The sequence below is a fragment of the Lactuca serriola genome, chromosome 6 (genome assembly GCF_051521515.1).
Source record: "Lactuca serriola cultivar US96UC23 chromosome 6, Lser_US96UC23_V15, whole genome shotgun sequence".
Taxonomy (NCBI): Eukaryota; Viridiplantae; Streptophyta; class Magnoliopsida; order Asterales; family Asteraceae; genus Lactuca; species Lactuca serriola.
This window is the reverse complement of record NC_136413.1, coordinates 192,046,614-192,069,892: the sequence shown is the minus strand read 5'-3', so window position 1 is coordinate 192,069,892 and position 23,279 is coordinate 192,046,614. Positions and strand designations below refer to the sequence as shown.

Genomic DNA, 23,279 nt, shown 5'->3' with positions numbered 1-23,279 from the left:
TAAGTCCAAATCCTCACTCTTTAGGTCTAAAGGTAGTCCACTAAATAGCCCATCAATAACCTAAAATTCATTGGTCCCACCATGGCCTAATAATAAATGGGCTCTCCCGAGGCCCAACTCTTAAGTCCAAGCGACAAGCCCAACACAAGGGCCCAAGGCATATATATATATATATATATATATATATATATATAATATAATATAATATTTCTCTGCTCAAAATCTCTAGTACACAATCCCAAACTCCAGGCCCAACACTTATGGCCCAAAATGAGACTTAGCCTAAAAGCCCAGAGTGAGGTTACGCGGGGCGTATCTGCCTTGGTACGCTCAGCGTACACACAAATCCAGTTTGGCCATCGGGACATTTGGTCAGTACACGGGGCGTACTGGAATTACGCTCAGCATACATCCATGATTGCTTTTCCTACTCCTTTGGTCTTAACCCGTTAAGACATTCACTCAAATCCCAGTTCTGGACTCCCTAATGGCTCTTACTCCATAAAGCTTATGACTTTAAGCCTTTGCATGGCTGAAAAGGTCACAAACACATAAAACTCTTACTCTTTTAACTTAAAATGCTCATATCTCATGAATGGTTTGATTCCAACGTCCAAGTATTGATTTTTATGACACTACACCACTGAATACACTTAAAAGGGTTGATCATAGTCTCTAGAGCTCAATATCTCATAAAGTCTCAAACTTTTGGGACAAAACCCTAAAATACTCTACTAAGATGCACAAATCAAAAGAGTGAGAAAGCTTGAAGCTTTATACCTCTATATGAAGCTCCCAACATAGATATGCTCAGATCGAAGGGCATGGACTTTCACTCCTTCTCCAAAGCTTCTTCCTCACTCCAAGAACACACAAAAATAATCAAAGGCTCTCAAAAGCACTCAAAAGCTCTATGAACGAAGGTTTAGGATTTAAAAGGGTTTGTTATCTGAGGATGGTGGTCATGAATGTGGCCATCTTATTCTTTATATAGGGACACCCCCTCATTTAGGGTTTTCACTCTGTGCCTAGTACGCCCAGCGTACCCTCTGGTATGCCTAGCATACTAGGTGGCTCCGCTTAAAAGTCATGCACATGAGTATGCTAAGCGTACTCACACGTACGCCCAGCGTACTCAGCTGCCACCTTTCTCAAATAAGGGACCTATCTTGACAAAACTTCAAACTTCCATAGATTCCTCGATATAACTCCGTTTCCAATGAACCTCATATCCACAGAAAGGTGACGAGAAGCCCTATGCTTCTAGCTACTCGCCGTAGCCCCGAGGCTTCCTCATGCCCGAGTTGCAGCCCACCAACCCTAATCACAGACGATCCAAAAGAGGATGTTACAATCTTTCTTGAAGCGAACCGGTTTGTTACAATTCCAGCAAACCAATTTTGCTTTCTTTTTGGCAGACTTATCTTCCTTTCCTTTGAACTTTCTTTTTTCCTTTAGACTTCTTGGAATTCTTTGAAACTTCTCCTTCAACCATGTTCATAAAAGAGGAACCAACTTGATTCATGCCTTTCAGATTGTTATCAAGTTCTTGAGTCCTTAATAACTCTTTAATCTGTAAATGAATTCCAAGTTGAGTAAAATTCAATTCCTCTTTGTTGTGTTTCAGATTGTGTTTAAAATCTTTCCATGAGGGCAGTTTGTCAATAATCATAGCCACAAAAATAACTTCATCCATTTTCGGATTGTGTTGAGTAAAATGTCCCAAGATCCTTAACCTTTCATCGAATTGTTCGATAACAGGCTTGGAGTCAGACATCTTGTAACCCATAAAGTTACTGACAAGAAACTTCTTACTTCAAGCATCTTTATTCATGTACTTGGATTCAAGAGAATCCCATAATTCTTTTGCAGTTTCAACATTTTGATAGATATCAAATAGAGAATTAGACATACCATTAAGAATATGAGCACAACAGATGTAGTCATCATTTTCCCAATTTGATCTTCTACTTGTTTCCTCCAGAGTTTTATCTTCAACAAATTCTAGCATATGTGTACTTAGAACATACACCAGTTTCAGACTAGTAAGGAAAAATGTATCTTTTTTTGCCATCTACGAAAATGTTTCCTTTCAAACTTGTTCAGTTTATCAAACTTGCTTGTCATATCTTTCAAAGAATCGTCACTAGCCATGATCACAAGAATACGTCAATTTTTGTTAGAAATATACTTCTATTTCTGTTGGTGATTTGGGATTAAAGCACTTGGAAATTCTGAAATCGTGATTTACACTTTCAAATTGAAGTATTTTGGTAGTACTCCCAAATCCTCAATTTGATAATACTCAGAAGTTTGAGAACAAGAAAGAGAATGAAAAGTTTTGTTTTGTACGTTGAATTCTTCAACGTAAAGTACCGTTCGTATATCTAAGTTTGACCAAAAACTGCTTAAATATGTCAAATGGTTGAAAACCGTCACAAGACAATTACAACGCTCGAAAAACTGACACAAAACGGGCTTTTAACCGCTGGACAATTGGTTTAACCGATGAATATCCACCAACAGTCAAACCTAACACAAAACAATCGTTTTAACCATTAGATATAACACTGACCAACACGTCATGGTTGTGAAAACAAGTTTGTTGCAATTGTTCCAATGAGTCGTTGCGATGCGATCCTATATGGATCATAACGCTGCGAACCATCAATGATCGTTTTGATGCGAAATGAACGGTACCATCCAACTCGATGTAAAAGTTCCAACATGTAGTGTTACAACTACTTGCGATCCATCACAATTGAATAGTGACATACTATCGTTGCGAAAGTGCATTCGCATCTAGTATTCCGAAATCTCATTCGCATCTGATCACATTCACATCTCACTCAAATTACGAACTTAGTGTTGGTCCGAGACCAACTTCATTCTGAAATCAGTTTCGGTCCAACATTTACTTATTCCGAAACTGTTTTTGTTCGGATTTTAAGTCCAGAATCAATTTAGCCCTTACTTAAAAATCTTAAATAAACTTAAACAAGTGTGTACTTCACACCTTCCTTATTTGTTTAATATTCATCAAGATTAATTTTGGTCAGCAAGTCAACATTACACTTAAATATACTTAGTGAAACAATTCACCAACATTGAGTACAATTTGAAGAAAGGATTCAAAGATATCTCACAATCCCTTCTTCAAATTGTACTCAAGAAGGACCACCTCTCTGCAAGTTTGAACCAACCTAAAGACCTTACTTCGCAATAACAAAGACACAAAAAGAATGCAAATTGATAGTCGTCTATGTGGTCGACCACATCGAACCCAACACAATGTGTAGAGAAAAGTTCTCTCCATGCATCATAGTTGAGCTGATCATGGTCAAGAACTAGCAACACATAAGTCTTGATGTTGGTGATACCAAAAGCTTTATGAGGGGTGGAATTGGCAGCCATGAATTGAGCTCGTAGAAACAAGTTTGGATGTTGATGGTGGGCTGCTACGGTTCAACAGCTGCGAAGAATAGAGAGCTGAAAGGTAGAGATTAGAAGGTGAGAAAGTTTTGGAGAATTTTGACGTGGCGTTATACCATATTGAATAATTGATTTCCTTTCATTCAAATAATAGGTTACAAAGGTATATATACAATACAATGATACAATGATACATGATCGCCATGGGCAGTAAAAACAAAATAGTAGAATGGGCTGATGAATATACAACAATAAGCCCAATAATAAATATATTGTAACAATATCTATGTATGACTTCAAGGCTTTGATGGCTTCAGGTTATATAGACGACTCTCGCAGCTTCTTTTCCTCTGAAAGTAATTTTGCAAATCTGCATGTATATGCGAATTGCAGTAGTTTAGGAAGCTGTTTAACTTGCTACAATTAATAGATGTATATATAAGACAGCTTGTCTTACATTTCTAGACACAGTTAATTTACTCACCTTTTGAGAGCTTCGGCATTGGTTTCGCCAGTTCCTATTGGCTCAGAGATTCCAGTCTTTAGATTTATCCTTGAACTTGGCTTCTTTAATAGTTTTTCACCGATTTCCTCAAGTTTCACCATGTTCTCTTTCGTCATAACATCCACTAAAGCCGCATCTCCATCCAATGTATCGTCCTGTTTAATTAATTCCAACATTTATTTATGTAGCTAGTGCCACTTAAAAGTACTTTTATTTCTATAAACTAATAAAAACTCGATTATTAAGCCTCATTACTTGGATTCGAATGTAATTTTCTTGGGATTTAACTGCTTGAAAGAACACAGAAAGATGACCATCTACCATATCTCCACTTGCTTGAGTGAACACGTCAATAATTGGGGTGAAACCACTATGGACCAACCAACCTAATATGCCCCATTTGGATGCCATCTTAGCATTGTATCGGTTCGCTTGCTTTGATGCGCCAGTTCCTAATGAGATCAAAAGGAAGCGGCCATAATCCATAGGCTTAACAGGGAAGAAGTCTTGATTTTCGCTGAATACTTGTTTCGTAACTTGGCTTATTGCAACAAGGGCCTAGAAACAAAAAAAGAAATGACTAAATATGGAGGTTTATACCATAATTATGGTCTTGTTCCTCTCCAAGTTGTTATACATGTGATGATGTTAAAATAGCGTTTCTTTAACGTCAAACTCACTACCAAATATTGAAATTTATCATTTTCAACAGATATCCATAATTTGGTTGCAAATATATGTATACTATATATGTACCGGATTATTAACAGCTACACCACCATCAACAAGGTTAAATTCTTCACTGTTTCGTCCATTTTCATTGTCGTTTTTAAAGTAATATGGAGGAAAATAGGTCGGAGCTGCGGATGTGGAGATGCATATATCTGATAATTTTGCATTGTAACATGGATTAACATCCGCCTGTTAATATGAAAATTTTGGTTAACCAAGCCTCACATTAAAAGTTGTTCCTAGAGCATTTTAAAACATTTTTCTAACGTAGATTGAAACCTCATAAGTTGAGAACATGATGGGTTGCAGACGTTTTATGTCAAATGTAGGAAGGACTACATTGGTTAAAGTTTCGTTCAAACGGGTGTTTCCCAGTTTCTCCTTTATGAGCTTCTGAAGATAATTCCCATTATACTTTGGTCCAATTAGCATTTTCATTGTCTTCACGATGGATCCCCATACACCCCTATGTAAATAGAAATCAATATTTAAAACTTAACTAGGTCATATTACCTCAAGTTATGACAACAGAAGAATTATACGACTCAGATGAGTTATATATAAACCTATGTTGTGGAAATATTTTAGGACCATGCTCCATATAGAAAGGTACAATATCTTTGGCTGCATAGAGAGGTCGTTTTTTTTGGTCTGGAGCTGTTAACATGGCTGACACAAGACCACCTGTGCTAGTTCCTGCAACTACATCAAAGTAGTCAGCAAGTCTTGCATCTTTTCCATCCAATTCCTACACAATAATCACATTATCCATTAGCTATGCATCCATATGTGATTGAAATCCTGTGTTTCATTTTGTAGTTTCAAGTGACCTCTACATATATACCTGAAGCTGTGATTCGAGGAAGGCAAGTATTGTGGCTGGAATGATCCCTCTAATGCCGCCTCCATCGATGCTAAGAATAGTGATAAGTTTTCCATTAGCAGGAGGTGCGTTTCTTAATCCATTCTCCATCGTTGTTATATGAGCTTGGTTTTGTGTGGAAAACAGTGAATAATATAGAAAAAGTTATACAAAAACTAATCGATTGAATTTGAATGGTGAAAAGAGTGTGTTTGGATGGTGCTTATATAGCCATTTAGAGACGTCAAATTTGAAACGTGGAAGAGTCTGCCGTCTGCGTTGATCATGCAACGTAAAGATTTGCATGTTACTCTTTAGTTATGTGGAAAGTCGTCTTTAATTTATCATTTAGCAAAATAATCTACAGTGTTTGGCCCGGTCTAGTGACGTCAAAGCTAAGAAACTCGTCAAGTACCTTTAGGATGTAGTTTATTTTAATATTTTATGATTAAATAAAAGTTAGAACTTCTATCTAGCTCATAGATGTTGATTGTAGAAATCTCTGCGTTATGCAATGTAAAGTCTGCATATAAGCAAGTGTTTTCATGCGTGAGAAGTTGTGTTTCATTTTTTAAATATAATAACTAATTCCACGTTTATGGCCAAATCTTTCTTGCGTCCTTTAAAAACATTAATTAGAGATACATTGTTAGTCATGTACTTGGTCTATATGTTTCATATAATTCTTATCTTCTTCTGCTGCAGGAAGTTGCTATTTAAAATCAATCATTCTAAGTTTGGCTGGTGTCAAGTTTTTACTGTTTGTTTGAATGGGCAATTTGCACATATATATATTGTTGGTCAAACAATTTGTATCAATTAGTTACCATGCATATGTAATGGTAATCATTTGAAAATGGAGCTGATCCAAATTCGAATCACACATGCTTCAATCTTGTGGTAGCATGCCGGAAAAAGAAAACAATTTGCACCAAGTTCAAATCACAAATGTTTCAATCTTGTGGTAGAATTATGGCCATTACTAAAGGAAGCATCTATATGATCACCAAAAAGGGCCTTGATGAGTTTTCGACAAGTAATGAATTGGCAAAGATTTTTTTTAAGAAACTAGCGATGCGAAATTTATGTCACTAATTTGTCTAAAGAGGATTCTAATCGGATAAAAACCCCACAAGTAAGTTGATGTAAGGTACATGGGGACTATAATTGAGCATTATACATATGTTGTGAAAACATGCATGAGAATTGATAATGAGAAATCTTAAGCACGGCATCCAAAAGCTCATTAAAAGGAAGTCCTTAGACATCCAAGCATTAACAATGGCAAGTACCAAGTTATGTGAGTGATTTATACATATCCTTTGTATTGCTAGAATATATTATTGAGTGTTGTATATTATTGTATGTATGTGTATTTATTTGTATCATTAAATGTATTACCTCATCCCAGCCCGTTATGATCCAGTGTATCTTGTATTATGTATATATTATTTGATTAATGCAATTGATCATTTATAGGAAATTACCTAAACTAATATGGTATAAAGTTGTCACGCTCCTAACCCTAATCCGGTTCCATTCTCTTGTTCTTCTCCTTCTCGAACATCTCCTCTCATCTGTGTTATCTTCTTTTGTCATCATTACTAATGGAAAATCAAGCAACTCTTCCAAGAAGAACATGAAGCCATACAGCGTGGCAAACATCAAGACGGTCGTCCCTCTCATCCTCGATCTCAATTAACTCAATTATGAATCATGTCGAGTATAACTTTTTGAAACCCACTTCAGAGCCTATGGTGTTGTTGGCTATCTTGATGGCACCTCAAAACCAACGAACAATAAAGACATTGAATGGGAAGATCCTGATGTATTGGTGAAGATGTGGTTGTACGGTACTCTATCTTAACCTTTTCTCACTATGATTCTCAAACCTGGTTCCACTGCCACTATGATTTGGTTTGATCTTGAAGATCTCTTTGTTGGATTAGTTGTATTAGCCCATAACTATAATTGATATGTACTTGACCCGATAGTAGCATGATCCTTTTGGGTTACCTTCACCATAGTAATTTAATAGGCTGAGTTTTTGGAGAAAGAGGTTAATTAATGATTTATTAATATATTATAAGTATAATATATTATTTAATTAGTATTAATCAGAAATTAATTTAGAATTAATTTAGTGATCAAAAGAGATTGATTAAAAGAATGTGGACTGATTATGTAAATCGGTAATAGTTGTAGTTTGGGCTAATGGACCCTATTGATAAGGGGTGGACGAAAATCTATAGGAAACCCATAAAGTTTTCATCCAAGGCCTATCATGTGGGGGTCTGTGGATTGCTTCGAGCCTAAGCAAGGGAATTAGGGTTTCCAGTAGAAACTGCCTCAACTATAAAATGAACCCCCAGCCTCATGAAATCGGCCACTGCTTCCTCAGAAGAAACCCTAGCCGATTTCTGCCTCTCCTTCTCCTCATTCTTTGTTTGTGGTGTTTGTGACTCCATTAGAGGTGCAACGCTTGAGGCACTAAGTTCTTGAAGGTCAAGATCAAGGAAATGATTGCTTGTTGCTACTAGTTAACAAGAAATGTATTCTTCTAACCCTAGTTTGTTTATTGAATCTGAAAATTGTATGCTAGATTAGGGTTCTTGCTTTGGAAAATTGATTTGCATATATAACTTAAGAAAAACCTAGATCCAAAGCAATTAGGGTTGCATGTGCACCATAGGAATGTTGTAATGCTCAAAAACCATCACTCTTCTAGGATAATAAGGAAGCCCGCTCCATCGAGCTTGAGAATGAACTTCGAAATATGACAATTGGAGAGAGATTCATCAATGATCGTTGTCAAAGAATGAAAGTTGTGACAAATTTTTGGCAAGAATTGGATCTCCGGTGTCCGACAAAACTCTCATCATCCATCTTCTCAATGGATTATCTCCTAAATTCGATAGCATTACTATGCTCATTCGCCATAGCTCTTCTCTTCCAAGTTTCCTTTAAGCTAGATTTATGTTATCAATTGAAGAACAAAGGCTCCTCAACCGGAAACCCTCCTAACCAACTCACAATGATCATTCTTCATCCCCCACTATCCTCCACGCTACTTCTTCTTATCCATGCAACAACTCTCGTAATTCTGATTGGCGTTCATCTCAACAGCCACACAGGAATACCGACAATTGCTTCCAAAACAGCGACAATCAACGACAACATCAAGTAGCGGGACAACAAATGAACTCAGGAATGAACTGGCCCTATTTTGCTCATTGTTGTTGGTGATTTGTTTCACTAATTGTATCTAAGTGTAATGAGTTGACTTGTTGACCAAAAATCAATCTTGATGAATATTAAATAAGTAAAGAAGGTGCGGAGTGCACACTTGTTTAAGTTTTTTCAAGATTAAAAGTAGACTGTCATTTAAAGACGAAGCCTCTGAACGAACGAGGGTCCGGGGGCAGCGCCCCTGGGAGCGGGGTCCAAGGGGCAGAGCCAATTTATGACAGTGTTAAATATCCAAATTTGGAATATTTGACCCGTTTTTGAATATTTTGAATGTTTGACCCGTTTTTGACTTTGCATTAATTATGACAATTTTGACTGTTGAGAAAACTGTTTCATGACAGTTTTGACAGTTTTCAGACAAAGAAGGTTTTTAACCAATATTTGGTCAGTTTTCTTGTACTCATGAAATGCATACATCTCATTCTCTATTCTTTTTCTCTTCCGAGTCTTATCCAATCAAAGATTAGAGAATACCACCCGAATACTTTGATTTGAAAGTGGACAATTCTCATAATATCCTAGTGCCTTTATTACCCCGAATTTCTAACAATTTCTAGCCTCCATACTGTTGGCGTACTCCCTCCTGGGCCGCTGCAAAGTTTCCAAATCAACAGCAACAGCCACAACGTCGAGCAGGCTCTCCAGCGACACCTTTCAGCTCCCGACAAAACCAAGGCATTCTTGGTCACATGAATTAAGTTTCTTGTGATCATGATCTTGCAAAACGTAAAATGATCTAAAGTAAAATCTCGATCTTGACAATATTTTTTTAGTATGGATTTTGTCATCATATGCCTTATAGGAGGCTAAAATCATTATATTTCGAGTATAGTTTTGGCTAACTTTTATTTTCATAAAGGAGAATTATGTTGAGTTAGGTGGTATAACCAAACGTTATATTTGGTATTTATATTTTTCTTTAATGTTGGTGATTATTGTAAATTCCACAGGAGAATTGTTCGAGGGTGGCTCATAATATAATGATCTTAGATTTGACTTTGTATTATGATCTGCATGGTTGATAACATCATATGTGTGTGAGGTAGATAATAATACTACATGATTATGAGAGGTTAATACCATTGCATGCCTAAGTAGGATAATACTACATGATTATGAGAGGTTAATACCATTGCATGCCTAAGTAGGATAATACCCTTACATGCATGAATGATGCTAATACCATACATACTTGGGGGATACTACAATGTCATACTTGAGGGAGGCTAGCTAATATTACTATACTATAAGTAGTATTGATATAAAGTGTGTTACAACACTGAGAATGTTGCATTGAGTTGTGTGATATGATCAAGTGCTATACGTATTGTAACCAAAAAGATTATAATTTCTTGATTATTTTCATTTGAGTATTATTGAATTATGATAACTGTTAACAACATGACAAACATATGAATTATGAGCTAAAACAAAAATGACTGTCCAAACAAATTTTTTTGTCAAATATAAGAGTTTTTTGAAAGAAAAAATGTTAGTAGTTTTTTTCAAAAAAGAGATGTAAAACCACCAAATTATCGGTAAACTTGCTAAAAAGGGCAAATAAAAAAACAATTAGAAAAGATTAAAATTAAAACTCAATCCAAAAAAACTTATTTCTTTTATGTAATTAAAAAAACAATCTAAATCCTTAAGCCCTACATTATAAATCATAAGCTATAAGTATTAACCTAAGCCCGAATCTCTAACCCTAAGTTATAATCCAATAGTCTTTCTTTTTGTTTAAAAAAAACAAGTGTCTTATTTATATTTTAATATTTAAAACTATCAACAACACCATAAATAATAATAATAATAAGCTGACAAATATTAGTTATGAGAAAAAAAATGTAAAACCATCAAATTACCGTATAAACTTGTTAAAAGAGACAAATAAAAAAATAAAATAATTTAAAATTTAAAAAAATTAACCCAAAAGCTTAAAAACAAGACAAAACTGCACAAATGGTCCCTGTGGTTAGCTAAAAATTGTCACTTTGGTCCAAAAAAGTTTGGACTTGCACCAGAGATCCAAACTTTTCATTTTGTTACGAGTTTGGTCGGATTTTATTTGAACTTTTTTATAAAGACAATTTTACCCCTAATTATTTAATATTTTAATTTTCTTTTATTACAATAATTAAAAAGAAAAAAAAGAAGATACTATCTCTCTCTCTCTCTCTCTCTCTCTCTCTCCTTCAAAGTAGGCAAGCACCAGAGGTTATCCCACCTTTCGATCGATCGACACTCCCTAGAAATCCCCTTCTGGCCTCGCCTCTCATACCTCTCTCTCGAACCAACCGTCGCACCCGCTTCTTCTTCTTCTTCTTCTTCTTCTTCTTCTTCTTCTTCTTCTTCTTCTTCTTCTTCTTCTTCTTCTTCTGTCGAGCAAAACCCACTGACGACCTCGTCTTCTTTATTATTGCTGCTCGTGGCACCTCATCGGGACCCCCAAACGAACCTTGTTTTTCGATTCCTCTTCCTGTTTCGAACCAACACCGGAGGCGTGTGGTCTGCTGTTGTTCTCTTCCGACAATCGCTCGGGGATGAGAGGGCCAAATCGGAGACCAAATTTGCAGAGATTGGCACTCTACATATGTGTGTGTAGGGTTTTTTTTATTTGGGGTGACAGAAGGTCAACGAAGGAAGATTTTGATGCCAAAACGACTTCATCTTTGCTTAAAGCAATCCCGATGATCTCAATTCTCAAATCGCCTCTCTCTACAACCTTCTAAATCTCAAAATCGGCAATGAATTGTAAGCATTTCCAGAGATCGATAGGGCTGAAGAAAAGGAAAAGGAAGGCAGTGAAGCTTCTCTCTTCCTGTTCTGATAACAAGGTGCGATGCGGAAGGGAGAACCGATTGAGCTAGGAGAGCAGCAACATCGGCGCAAGTGGTGTGTTTGGTAGTGGAGCTCGACGGGAAGAAGGGCAGGTGCGATGGAGGGCGTTCGGTGTTTTTTTTGCTCGACAATCACAGGTTTCCTTTCATCTCTCTTCTTTTTACTTTGACTGTAAATCCATGGGGTTTAGTCAATAGATTTAGGTTAATATGAGTGTTTGTTGATTGATTCTTGATAGAAATGGATAAATGGAATGGATGAGTGAGGTTAATCTTTTACAGGAAATCAATGGGTATATGTTTGTTTTGCTTGACAAAATCAATGGGTTGTAAATCACTAGGTTTAGGTTTGTGTTTTGGTTGCTTGAAATTGCCATAGAAAGAAGATGAAGCAATAACAAAGAGTGGTTGTATTTCTCATTTGCAGGTATATATGAAAAGAACAAGAATGCTCTTGTGTTCTTGGCTGGGAACGAATGCAGAAGGGAAGAACAAGGATATGTGTTGATTGTATTGGTTTATTAGAGAGATGAGATAGAGAGAGAGAGAGAGGAGATGGAGAGGGAGAGGGAGAGAGTATTTTCTTTTTTCTTTTATTTTTAATTTTTTTAATTGTTGTAATAAAAAAAAATTAAAATATTAAATAATCAGAGGCAAAATTGTCTTTACAAAAAAGTTCAAACAAAATCGGACCAAACTCAATAAAATGAAAAGTTTGGACCTTTAATGTTAGTCCAGACTTTTTTGGATTAAAATGACAATTCTTAGAGAGCGGTTTTGTCTAAAAACAATCTTCAAAGAAAAAGAAAAAATAATTCAAGGCTAAAAGCCTAAAACTAAAACCCTGCGAATCAAAATTTAGAAACAAAGTCACTTGGGCCTTGGGGATAGGACTTGGGATTTGGAGTGCATTCCTCTGTTGGCGCAGTCTCATTTTCCGTTGAACCGGAGGAAAGCTTGTAGGAGCCTGCCATGAAAACAAACATGGCGGCAGCAATGGTGAACGTACCGACATTCAGGCCCTCGTCACTGTCACGTTCATCCTGTTACTCGATACATTATCATTTCCGTCACACAACTGTCTCTATCACACAAATATCAACAACGAATTCAAACCCCAGAAGTAATAAATCAATTAGGTTTCCAGCTATCTCATGTTGCTTCAACTCAACTACCGAGGATTCGACAGTATCATCATCATTATCATCACCGGATAACGCGTCAACGCCGCTTAATGACCGGAAGCCTGTGAGAAAGTACCAGCGGATGTTTAGGAGGAAGCAGCCTGGAGAAGAGGGAGGTATCACCGAAGAAATGAGATTCGTTGCTATGAGACTCCGTAAAAAGAAACCTGATCATGAGCGTCGCAAGTTGGATGACAACGACAACAGTGAGACGGAAGATGACGATTCTGGTAACAGTGATAGAGAAATTGACGGATCTGATGACGATGATGGTGGAACCGATAGCGAGGATCCTGGGACGTGGGAACCTGATCTGCGCGGATTAATGAGTTTTTTGGTTGAAAATCGGCATGTTTTTAGCAATATTGAGCGATTGGTCGATGAGTCGCAAGATGTATCCTGTGAGTTTCTTTGCTTCACTACATCACATACAAATTAACTCCATACATTCTTTGCTGCTTATTACATTAGATTATCCATCTACATTTCTTGCTTTTGTTAAGGCGAAATGACCCCCAAATTTCCCTGTCGTTGCATCCAATTCAGAATCCATTGATGCTCCATGTACAGCTTAGAACTTTTCTGTTTCACCCTTGTTACAGTTGCCTACTTCAGAAAGACTGGATTGGAAAGAAGTGAAAGTTTTACAAAGGATATTGAGTGGCTTAGCCAGCAGAATATACAAATCCCGGATCCTCAAAGCCCTAGTGCAAAGTATGTAAAGTATTTAGAAGAACTTGCAGTGAAGAATGCTCCTTTCTTTTTCTGTCATCTCTACAATATATACTTCAGCCACATAGCTGGTGGACAAGTGATTTTAAAAAAGGTGTGTTCTTTACTTCTTCTAACATCCAACTCATGTCTAAGAATATCTTCATGTGGTAGTTTATTAATAGGGTAAAAAAATCCATTCTTTTATACAGACATCTGAAAAGATACTAGAAGGAAGAGAACTGGAGAGTTGCCAGTGGCCAGGGGACCCTGAAGAGTTATTAAAGGATATGAGAGAGAAGCTGAATGCTCTAGGACAGGTCTCCACCTAACTTTCTTTAACATCTGCTATTACTGTGTCTGACATACATTATACTGTGTCTGAATACTGATGTCAACGGAACAAAAAATATTTGATTGCAGCATTGGCCACGAGACGTGAAAGCTAAATGCTTAAAAGAAGCAAGCAAGTCATTCATGCATATGGGGGCGATAGTTCGGCTCATGATCTCTCCAAAAGCAAAACCCTAATTAGTTAAGAATGATGTTTTGTATGAGGATTTTGAATTCCAAAGATACTATAGAATGGAAATCTTGAATTCCACGCTAGATAATGCTAAGTCAACTGGAATTTGCATACAAAATATTTACACTACACTATATAACATGGAGGCAACATTGCATCATACATTTAAAGTTCTACAACTAATAACTGTATTCCATATCTAAATGAAACACAATTTCTTAAACAAATCCATTGAATTTAAAGCTACATTCAACGAGACATGGACCCATTTACTGCTGCCACTTGCAATTTATATGTTGGTTGAATTTCAAATTGATCAACAATTCTAACAGTATTTATAGGGTCCTGATGAAAAGCATTCGCCCTCCATTTGCTCGGATACTTCCGATTGTGACTAGCCATTTGCGGTTGCCTCACCTCATTATCCCACTCAGGATCTAGCTTCCATTCCTTGGGAACCTGCATATCCCATTGACATCAGTATCAGTTCCAGTCCAAACATAGTACAACTTGTTTTGTCAGGTGAAACAAACAGGGTCTAAAATTCATACCTTGTCAACTGCAAGAGTGAAGACTTCAAGATCGCCATCCTCCTTGATATGGAAGCGTGTGAAGGATTTGTAATTAGCAATCCGCAAGGAAGAAAAAGCTTCATCAAAGTGTAATTGGAGCCAATTGATACAAATATACAAATAGCTTCCAAATACAAGAGAAACTACAGGTGTCGAGAAAACCCAAAAATAAAGAAACACAGACGCATAGTATATGGTTGCACCACCTCGCGAGAGTGAATTTAACCCGTTCTTGCATATATTAGTCCGTGTCACCGCCATCACCTAATCATTTCAAAAAAATCAAATCAAACGCAATTTTCAATTTAAATTTTTTTAAACAAAAATGTATAAAAAATAACCTCGGGAACATCAAAAGCTGACATGAGATACTTAATGCAAGCCGGATAAAGCCCGAAAGTCCATTGCTCGATACGTGTCCGAAGCCCTGTGGGGTCCGGAAAATGCTCACTTTCCACTGATTTGTACCATTCGTATAACGTGTGATACCCTGAAATCAAATAAAGACCAAAATTGCAAAAATCAGCTTTGCTCAGGGACCAAAGATGTAATTTACTCTAACAACTATATGTTATGAGCGTAGATCTCGCCTGAAGTTGCCAAAAGTTTGTGTTGTACGCATATTTCAACGCCTAATTCCATTAGTAACATAAGAATCAAAGCAGCTGAAAGATGAGCAGAAACGTGAAGAACTCCAATTGCTACTCTTCTTTTTCGCGACACTTTTGAAGGAACAAATGATATTGCAGCCACTAACAGCAACAAAGCACCCGTAGAAGATACATACGATTGCCCAAGCATGTACATAAAAGCATCCCACACTGTGCTAAAAAAGTTCTTCACATGCCCCGAAAACGTATCATCTTTATGTAAAATATGGCCAAGATTACACTGCAAAGAAAAAAGTGACAATATCATGTGTTTTGGATTTACTAGAAATGTTAACATAGTATAATATAAATATAAATACGTACTTGTGGGAACATGGAAAATGTCAATATGAAATAAATAAATCCACCAATGAAATCAAACTGCCAATTCTTCTTGCGAAACTTCAAGATATTACCAAGAGCAATCTGCATATTTGAAGACTTAATCTGGTAAGCTGTTTTTGTTTTTTTTCACATTAATACTTTTTACAAGGGGTTGCTTGCTTACCCTACTTGAATCTTCAACAGATGGATATGCGGCTTTCATTTCATAAGTTGCACCATAAGCTTTATCAAAATTACTAAAAACATGTGTGGGATGCAAAAAGGCCCCACCACAACCATTAACAAGTAGATGTTGCACAGAGTCATGTGTTTCAGATGGGACCCGCGAATGACGCATGTAATGATGTAAATCACCCGCCATTCTAAGTCTACACCTTCCTTTTAAATGATCTTTCACAAGATGTGACACGTTTTTTCCAGTCACATCATCCCAATACCAATCCAAGATCCAATTCGGTTCGTGTGTCATAATAATCACCGAATCCGTTTCTCTAACCTACAAAAAAAACAAAAAAATTTAGAAGCTTGCTAAAAATCATGTAACAAAATAACAAACTAAAAAGTAAAAAAGTAATTCACCTTTTCTTTTATTAACTCGGCGAAGAATTTGAATTGATAAACATCGACATCACAATGAAGAGCTAAATCAAGACCAAAAACCCACCATCCTTTTGGTAATTGTAATGCAAAGTAACTTTTCTTTTGTGGCATTAACCATCCACCTAACCAGCTTTTGTGACAAATGTACCTCATGAAAGTTTGAAGCCCGTCAAACCAATCTGTAAAACCACAAAATCGATTATTATATACTGTTTGTTCGAATGTAAGGGTAAAACGGTCATTTACCATGGTTCCCAGGGATAACAAAGCATTGAGGCCCATCATAACGTTTGAGTTCAGACACACCAGATGGTAATTCCGGCTTATCAACCGCTATATGCTCATCTTTATACCACGAAGGTGGTTGAAGAGCATACTCAAAAGGACGAAAAAACCGTTTTTCGTAAGTGAACGCCGAGGGATTAGGATACCTGAACAAGGGTAGAATCGTAAATTTTACATAGATTTTGAAAAAAAAAAATTGATGAGAGTGAGACTTACGCGAGATCGCCTCCAATAAGAAGGAGGTCCCCACGAGGTAATGATAGTAAAGATTCATCATTGAAGGCATAAAGTGAAGGTTGAGCAAGGAGTCTAGCAACAGAATAAGATGAGTTTCCACCATCACCAGTATCAGCCATGAAATCAAACCATAAATGATCTTTTACACTAAGATGATCATATAGAAAATCCTCTTTTGCCCCTTCGTGGACCCTACTCATAGCTGCTTGCATCATTCTCATATCAAATCTTCCAACAAATACAGTCACAGATACAAGAAGGTCAAACACAGTCTTGAACAAATCAGCTGATGTTCTGCAACATACATAGATATACATATAAATTATACAATATATATACATACATGTCATTTAAATTTTAAATACACAAATATATATAATTTATATACCCTGAATACCAAGGAACCATATCCAAAAAATTAGGCTTCATCTGCTCATCTTTCAGCTTCTCGGTTTGTTCTACAGACAATGGATGAGTAAGAGCCCATCTGCCAATCAAAATCATTTAAATTAGTAATTTTCAAAAAATATATATATATAATTGGTTTTTGGTGTAAAATAAAGTTACCCAGTTGATCTTTCCACCACATAATTAGCCATGTAAAGTCCAATAAACGTTGCCCATAATGAATAAATTGGGGAAATCTCATCGGATGACTCACATGGACCACTACAAGAGAACTGTAAAAAAAAATTGTAAAAAAAATAAATAATGAAATGGTGAAGAAAATGATAAATATAACTATATAAGTGTCTTACTTCTCCATATATGACCCACTTAGAGAGAAGTGGATAATCACGTGCGGACCCCACAGGAGCAAACCATGATTTGCATATTTCATCTTTGAATTCGTATATTTTGAGAAATTTTGAGAGCCATATGCTCGTTTCTCCCTTCTTCCAAAGTGAAAAAAGTCCGGAATCTCTTCTTCCTAATCGTTTTTCATTCAATGCGTGATTGCCACAGTGGCTATAAAACACACAACATGCCACACTTAACACCTACACATAAAGTCATCATGTTATTAACCAATTCCATAAACACAGGAATGGAATTTCCAATTCCAATTCCGATATTGAACTTACCGCACAATTTTGAACAATGGTTAAGATCTCGGGTCTCCTCCCAGCCAGACGAGAAACAAGACCAAGATACCAAAGGCCCAAGAAAACTAAATGAAAAACAAGGAGTACAAAAATAGATGAAATGTATATAGTCAAAAACAAGGAAAGATTCATCCTCATATCCACTCCCATTGACTGAAAACTTGGAAGATGGTATACAGCTGCAACTAATATCCATCCTATATACCTACAAAAACACACAAAAAAAAAAAAAAAAAAAAAATGAACAACACAAACAAATCATTCAAAAAAGAAGGGTAAAAAGGTAACTTACCATCGACTAAAATTCGAGTAGCTTGGTTTAATTGTTTTCCCTACAAATGGAGATGAAAAGAAATAGAAAAACCCGAGTAAACACGCGTACATTGACCACCATTTGATGTTGTTGTCTAGCTTTTGAATGAGTGTATGCATGTTGTCTGATGAAATAAAAAACAGACAACCAATAACAACTGCAATGATGGCATGGCGTGAATGTTCATGGGGGTAAGGGTATGTATGGGTTAGAATCGTCCGCACTTTCTCCATGTTAATATCCAGTATACCACTGTGCTCTTTATCTAACCCCATATTTGATTTTTAATCTTCAAATGGAGGCTTTTGATTCACAATAATTTCATATACTTGATGAGAATCTAATCTGCCATATCAAAAATTATTAGACTCTGATAAAGAAACACTCATATATAGCTTACCAGATTAAGTCTTGTTACTTAGGATCAAAATGAACAGATGTGAAGAATCTAATTAGCAAGTTTCATATGTAAGCTTACTTAGCTATGCTAAGTATTAAGCACTTGATAATCTGATTATTTAATTTTGATTCTTGAAGTTCGAAATAGTAACTTATGGACATAACTCGATTGTCCTAACAAGGATCCAAAGGAAAAGTATCTCAAAACCCATAAACAGAGAGACGACATAGAGAGTCCACATCAAAGTCATGTATAATTCAATTAGGAATCGAAACCAGAAACCTAAAACAGTTCAAAACTGCTGATCGGAGTATCAAAATCATGCATTTCACCATCAAGATGACTGTGATGACACTAGAAAGTACAAAATTAGGGTTTCCTGAACGAATAAGCAAATCCTAGTTTCCAAAATTAAGAATTTGGAGCGAACAGAACGACAATTAACAGAATCGAAAGCTAGCATAACATGTTTAGACACTAGATATCAATTTCAATGACGCAATTGGTCACAATAAAGACATATTAGGAAACAAAAGGAACAGAGATACAGTACCTTAATGAATAATGATGAGTCAATAACAAAAGAGGAAAGTGGTATCTGTCCCTTTGTTATATAGTATAGAAATTTGGGAGGATTTATTGACGAGTATCTAAGATTGTCTGGCGGCGAACAAATTTCGATACAATGGCATATTCCATTCTTTTTCACAAAATATTAGCGCCCAACCACTGCGTATTTTCCTTGTTCTGTAAGTTTGGGTTTAGAGAGAGAAAGTGGGTCGTCGAAGTTACGTAGAGAGAGAGAGAAGGAAGAAGGGTCGCATACTGAAACCAAGAAAAATGTGATTAATAAATTGCGAATTGCGTACTCATCATGATGATGACAATATGTGTAAGCGGATGATAAGACCAAAAAACATTTCTTGCTCTTTGCTTACGATGATGAACGATCACGTGAGGTAGCATTCATAGAAGCTGCGATAAATAAACAGCCTTTGGATCATTAATTTATGAGTATTTGTGAAGATCGAAGAAGCATCGTATTTCACTTCTTTGGGAGGGATTGGATAGGAAGGTTTGCAAAGTCGGTGAATAGGACACATTTTTTTTTATTAGATCAAAATAATCGTTTAATTAGATATAAAATAATATATTTCTTTTACAAATTTTAATAAAAAATATAGAACAACAGATATATTAAAATGGAACAAATCTTGCAAGAACATAACAAAAATTGTTATAGAATTTTTAGTAACTGGTAAAAAAGTTTGCATTTTACCATGAGTTTGTACGAGTTTCTTAAATTAATGATGTTTTATAGAGTTTAAAATTTAGGTGTTCAAAGTAACATGGATTAAACTCAAACTTTACAACAAAGTGTGGTTATATGATGACATGGATAACATTTAAGAATATACATTAATCATATCAGTACATAGTACATAGATAAAACACATCAATAATATAGATAGTATTAAAAAAAAAAACCGGAACTGAGTTTATTTGTTTATCCGTTGTCTTCAATGACTTGGAGCATCTCCTGATATGTTTTGATTAGTTTTTGAGCGAGTAGTATGGAGAGGCACATGCATTTGAGAATGGCGAGGCCTGCATTTCTGGATTTTGATAGCGGTTGATAATCATCAATTAAATATTAAGTTTTAAAGGAGACCTATCACAACAAATCAAATGTTAGCAACACAAAATACGAACCTTTAGGGGATGGTACAAAGGATTTGCCACAGCTTTTCTTTACAGTTTCAACATTATCAGAAAGCACAACATTTCATTCTAAATTGGTCCCCTAAAAAATGGCATATTGCTATCAGCATCGTGAATGGAAATATGGTAATTGTAAGCCAATAAAATACTAACAACAACTGAAAGTAGGATGTTATAATAAACAAATAAATGAAAGTACAACGATATTACTTACAACAATAATAAAAGTAGACGTTTTCCTTCTTCTCTTGAGATGGTTTTTCAGATTCTTCATTCTCTTCAAGTATTGGCTCTGTTTTTGAGATCTTGAAGACACTACTAAATCCTTCTATAAGGTGTAAAATAAATTGAAGAAATCAAAGTAAGAACATAAAGAAGCTTGGGAAATCTTTATATGAATTGAGGTGAAGTTACTTGAAACAAATGCCTTCCTATTCCTCTTTTTAACAGGCTTTGCTGCCACATCCACCTCGGGATTTATTTTCCTTAAAGGTCTTTTACAACTTGTTTCGCAGGATAAGGACCTATATCCCTTAATGTTCTTTGTATGCCTCGATAACAATAATAACTTCGTTTGTTGTCTTATTTAATTCACATTGTTTCTTTAGCGGGAAAACATTCTCTACATGATCTTGAAATAAACAGAATATGTTGTCCACGACCACAAACAATCTAGAAAAAATCACACAAGAAAACATATAATCAGGAAGATTAGAAATTAACAAACAACAATGTACTTTCATGGAGCTGTTGGTTATAGCAAATTACTTCTCTATATTTTCAAAGTATAATGTTGTAATAAGATTAGTAAAAGTACAATGTTATAATAGAAAGAAACGAAAGTATGATGTTATAATAAACAAATAAATGAAAGTACACTGCTATTGAGCAATTGCATTGGACCCAAAAGATAGCAAACTACACCAAGTAGGGAGAGTTGTAACACCCAAATCCCGTGGTACTTCACATTTTCAATTTTTGGCACATTAGGGTTTTCCACGGCGTGGTGGAGGCACCACGAAGTGGCAAATCAAGATAAGATCGCTGAATCATTTAAGTCGTTACGGTGTGGCAATATACGGCCACGATGTAACCAATGTTTTAAAAACCGGTTTGAACCGGCCGGTCAAACCGGTTGGACCGAGAATCGGGGAAGGGAGCGGTTCAACTATCACCGGTTTTATGTCTATTTCTGAACCAGATCGAACCGGCCGGTTTTTACAAAAATTTGGTTGAACCGGTTTAATTAAACCGGTTGAACCGGTTAAATTGAATAAAAAAACATGGAATTGAAACATTTTGCATAATAAACTTTGATAGTTTTTTCACATTTATTAAAATTTTTCTGAATAAAAGCACATGATAAATGTTATGAAGGTTTTTGATGCGTTTATATTCATCTATAACTTTATTTTCTCTTTAATGCACGTGGATTGATATAAAACTTATGAGAGTTATTTTAATGTATTTAGATTGATCTACAACTTGTTTTCATTTATATTTAAATGTTTGAACTTGTGGACATCAACTTCTTGATTTATGTATGTATGTATGTGTATGAAAATACGAAAAAAAATATGTAAATTATAGAAACCGATTTACTAAGCGGTCGAACCGGTTAAACCGGTTGAACTGGAAACCGGTAACCATACCGGTTCAACTAAAAAACCGATTTTTAAAACATTGGATGTAACAACTGGCAGTTGAAAAACCCTATTTTATGAGCTTTGCTTCTTATTTAAAGGAATGAGGAAGTTAGGGTTTGCTCACCCTCAGCCTCCATTAGTCTCCTTGAGACCTGAGAAACCCTAACCCCTTCCTCCTTTATTTAAGCCCTTTTTGGTATCCTTTGAAGCCATTGAAGGAAGAAAGAAGAAGAAGTGAGCTAAGATTCAACAAGGAAGTCCTCATCCTTTGTTGTATCACTCTTCAAGACCTTTGTAAGTGTCCAAGACTCGATTTTTATCATGATATGTTCCTAGATCTTGAGTTTTGTCTATAAATCTTCATGTTCTTGTTGGTTGGAGTGGTGAGATCCCATAAGGTTTGCAACGTTATGAATCTCCAGGCCATTGAGGGTATTTGGTGCTTTGGATCTGGATTAGTAATGAGTTTTGGTGTCATGCATGGATTTTTGGCCATAAATCCTCTTTTTGATCTAATGGGAGTTAATGACATGAATGTATGGAAAGAATGGATTTTATGTTATTTATGATTCTAGAAACCATTCTAGAAGTGCTGGACTAGAGGTCTTTAAGATTAAGTGTTTATTGGTTTAAGCCAATTTCTGCTTTGCCCTTTTGGACCTAGGAGTGAGATCTCTATCTCTTGGAGAGTATAAAGGGGTAAAGTTGGAAACTTTATCCACCTGGACCATAGAATGAACCATATCTGAGCTTTGGAACCCTTAGAATCAAAGAAAATGGCTTAAACCATTAAGTTGTTAGGAGCCTAGTGCCTAGGAAGTGGCCTTAGGTTACCACGATGTGGCGAATGGACTAAGGCTTGTTTGTTTTGTCAATTAGCGGCAACGGTGTGGCCAAGGATTGCCAGGACGTTCCAACCAACTGGAGGTTGACTTTTGACCATTAACTTTGACCAAGTTTGACTTGAGTGCATTTTGGGTAATTTGTATGGTAGTTTGAGTTTGGGTCCCTGTTAATTATACAGTTGATCTGTAAAGGCAGCATTTGGAGCAATTATTTATTCAACTATTTTTTAGTCTGTAAGGTGAGTCTTTCTCACTGTACTTGTGGGTCGAAGGCACCAATGTTATCCCACTAGTTTATGTACCCTGGTATATAGATTGATGTTATGTTGATTATATAATAGATTGGTAGCCCTGAATGGTTACCTGTATTTGCTGGATATATGTTATGTTTATTTATTGTATATGTCGATATATTGTGGTTGGGTTGAGGTGGTCCTACTTTGTGCTGAAGGCCAAGATACTCAGGACGGTCCAGATAGGCTGTAGGCCTTGCGAGGCAGTCCAGTTAGGCCGAAGA

General features: G+C 36.1%; 3 protein-coding genes across 4 annotated transcripts; 1 reads left to right on the top strand and 2 right to left on the bottom strand.

Annotated features, from left to right (window-relative positions):
- Positions 1-3,750: 3,750 nt before the first annotated feature.
- On the bottom strand, positions 3,751-5,642 carry LOC145060513 (patatin-like protein 3). The gene is made up of 7 exons (XM_079008162.1): positions 5,514-5,642; positions 5,215-5,417; positions 4,949-5,135; positions 4,694-4,858; positions 4,193-4,495; positions 3,917-4,092; positions 3,751-3,802 (listed from the first exon to the last, which is right to left on the bottom strand). The coding sequence occupies exons 1-7, from the start codon at positions 5,640-5,642 to the stop codon at positions 3,751-3,753; spliced, it is 1,215 nt and encodes a 404-aa protein (XP_078864288.1).
- Positions 5,643-12,473: 6,831 nt separating this feature from the next.
- On the top strand, positions 12,474-14,159 carry LOC145057656 (putative inactive heme oxygenase 2, chloroplastic). Its single transcript, XM_079005525.1, has 4 exons — positions 12,474-13,205; positions 13,407-13,630; positions 13,728-13,835; positions 13,939-14,159. Exons 1-4 carry the CDS (start codon positions 12,593-12,595, stop codon positions 14,044-14,046), a joined length of 1,053 nt encoding a protein of 350 aa, XP_078861651.1. The 5' UTR covers positions 12,474-12,592; the 3' UTR covers positions 14,047-14,159.
- Positions 14,147-19,614, bottom strand: LOC145057655 (uncharacterized). Of its 2 annotated transcripts, XM_079005524.1 has the most exons (16): positions 19,488-19,614; positions 19,103-19,374; positions 18,129-18,494; positions 17,816-18,041; positions 17,489-17,731; positions 17,298-17,410; positions 17,119-17,217; positions 16,710-17,024; positions 16,455-16,639; positions 16,188-16,387; positions 15,772-16,104; positions 15,588-15,689; positions 15,204-15,504; positions 14,955-15,103; positions 14,593-14,877; positions 14,147-14,500 (listed from the first exon to the last, which is right to left on the bottom strand). In XM_079005524.1, the coding sequence occupies exons 3-16, from the start codon at positions 18,422-18,424 to the stop codon at positions 14,291-14,293; spliced, it is 3,057 nt and encodes a 1,018-aa protein (XP_078861650.1). In that variant the 5' UTR covers positions 18,425-18,494; positions 19,103-19,374; positions 19,488-19,614; the 3' UTR covers positions 14,147-14,290. The 2 variants fall into 2 exon arrangements, with proteins under 2 accessions (XP_078861650.1, XP_078861648.1); XM_079005522.1 differs by having other exon boundaries at positions 19,103-19,572.
- Positions 19,615-23,279: the final 3,665 nt, after the last annotated feature.

Bases quoted from the DNA above. Each gene is read 5' to 3' on its own strand.
- LOC145060513 (XM_079008162.1), bottom strand. From the start codon at position 5,642: ATGGAGAATGGATTAAGAAACGCACCTCCTGCTAATGGAAAACTTATC. The intron at 4,859-4,948 runs GTTTCAATCTAC...TCATATTAACAG, and splicing joins TCATGTTCTCAACTTATGAG to GCGGATGTTAATCCATGTTA. The intron at 3,803-3,916 runs GTGAGTAAATTA...ATATACATGCAG, and splicing joins AATGCCGAAGCTCTCAAAAG to ATTTGCAAAATTACTTTCAG.
- LOC145057656 (XM_079005525.1), top strand. From the start codon at position 12,593: ATGAAAACAAACATGGCGGCAGCAATGGTGAACGTACCGACATTCAGG. The intron at 13,631-13,727 runs GTGTGTTCTTTA...TCTTTTATACAG, and splicing joins GACAAGTGATTTTAAAAAAG to ACATCTGAAAAGATACTAGA. The intron at 13,836-13,938 runs GTCTCCACCTAA...ATTTGATTGCAG, and splicing joins AGCTGAATGCTCTAGGACAG to CATTGGCCACGAGACGTGAA.
- LOC145057655 (XM_079005524.1), bottom strand. From the start codon at position 18,424: ATGGGGTTAGATAAAGAGCACAGTGGTATACTGGATATTAACATGGAG. The intron at 15,690-15,771 runs GTAAGCAAGCAA...TCAAATATGCAG, and splicing joins CTGTTGAAGATTCAAGTAGG to ATTGCTCTTGGTAATATCTT. The intron at 14,501-14,592 runs GTATGAATTTTA...TGGGATATGCAG, and splicing joins TCACTCTTGCAGTTGACAAG to GTTCCCAAGGAATGGAAGCT.